Genomic DNA, 284 nt, shown 5'->3' with positions numbered 1-284 from the left:
CGGCTGCACGAGCCCGCCGCGGGCTCCGACAGGTCTGAGCATGACCTGACCCCCGTGGACGGGGAGGCCTTCAGCCAGCACCTGCAGGCCGTGAGGATCCTCGCCGTAAAAGACGTCATCTGGGTCCCCAGGTACGTTTCCCGCGAGTGGGGCGTGCTCCTGTGCTGCCCATGGGAGCTTGCAGGGGGCACCGCGATCCGCCTGTTCTGGAGCCCCGAGGGGTCTCTTTGGCAAACCCAAGAAGGGTGCACTAGCGCTCCTCTGCCCCCCGGGGACCCCAAGGC

General features: G+C 68.3%; 1 protein-coding gene across 1 annotated transcript in view; it reads left to right on the top strand.

Moving 5' to 3' along the window:
* Nucleotides 1-284, top strand: part of LRRK1 (leucine rich repeat kinase 1) — a 121152-nt gene that overhangs the window by 117273 nt on the left and 3595 nt on the right. Inside the window, exon 32 of the mRNA XM_040642691.1 lies at nucleotides 1-131. This exon is cut by the window's left edge and continues 726 nt beyond it. Within this exon, the coding sequence (XP_040498625.1) occupies nucleotides 1-131 (131 nt within the window). The remainder of the gene's footprint in view (nucleotides 132-284) is intronic.

The sequence above is a fragment of the Ursus maritimus genome, unplaced genomic scaffold, assembly GCF_017311325.1.
Source record: "Ursus maritimus isolate PB19 unplaced genomic scaffold, ASM1731132v1 scaffold_27, whole genome shotgun sequence".
Lineage (NCBI taxonomy): Eukaryota > Metazoa > Chordata > Mammalia > Carnivora > Ursidae > Ursus > Ursus maritimus.
This window is presented reverse-complemented; position numbering and strand designations above follow the sequence as displayed.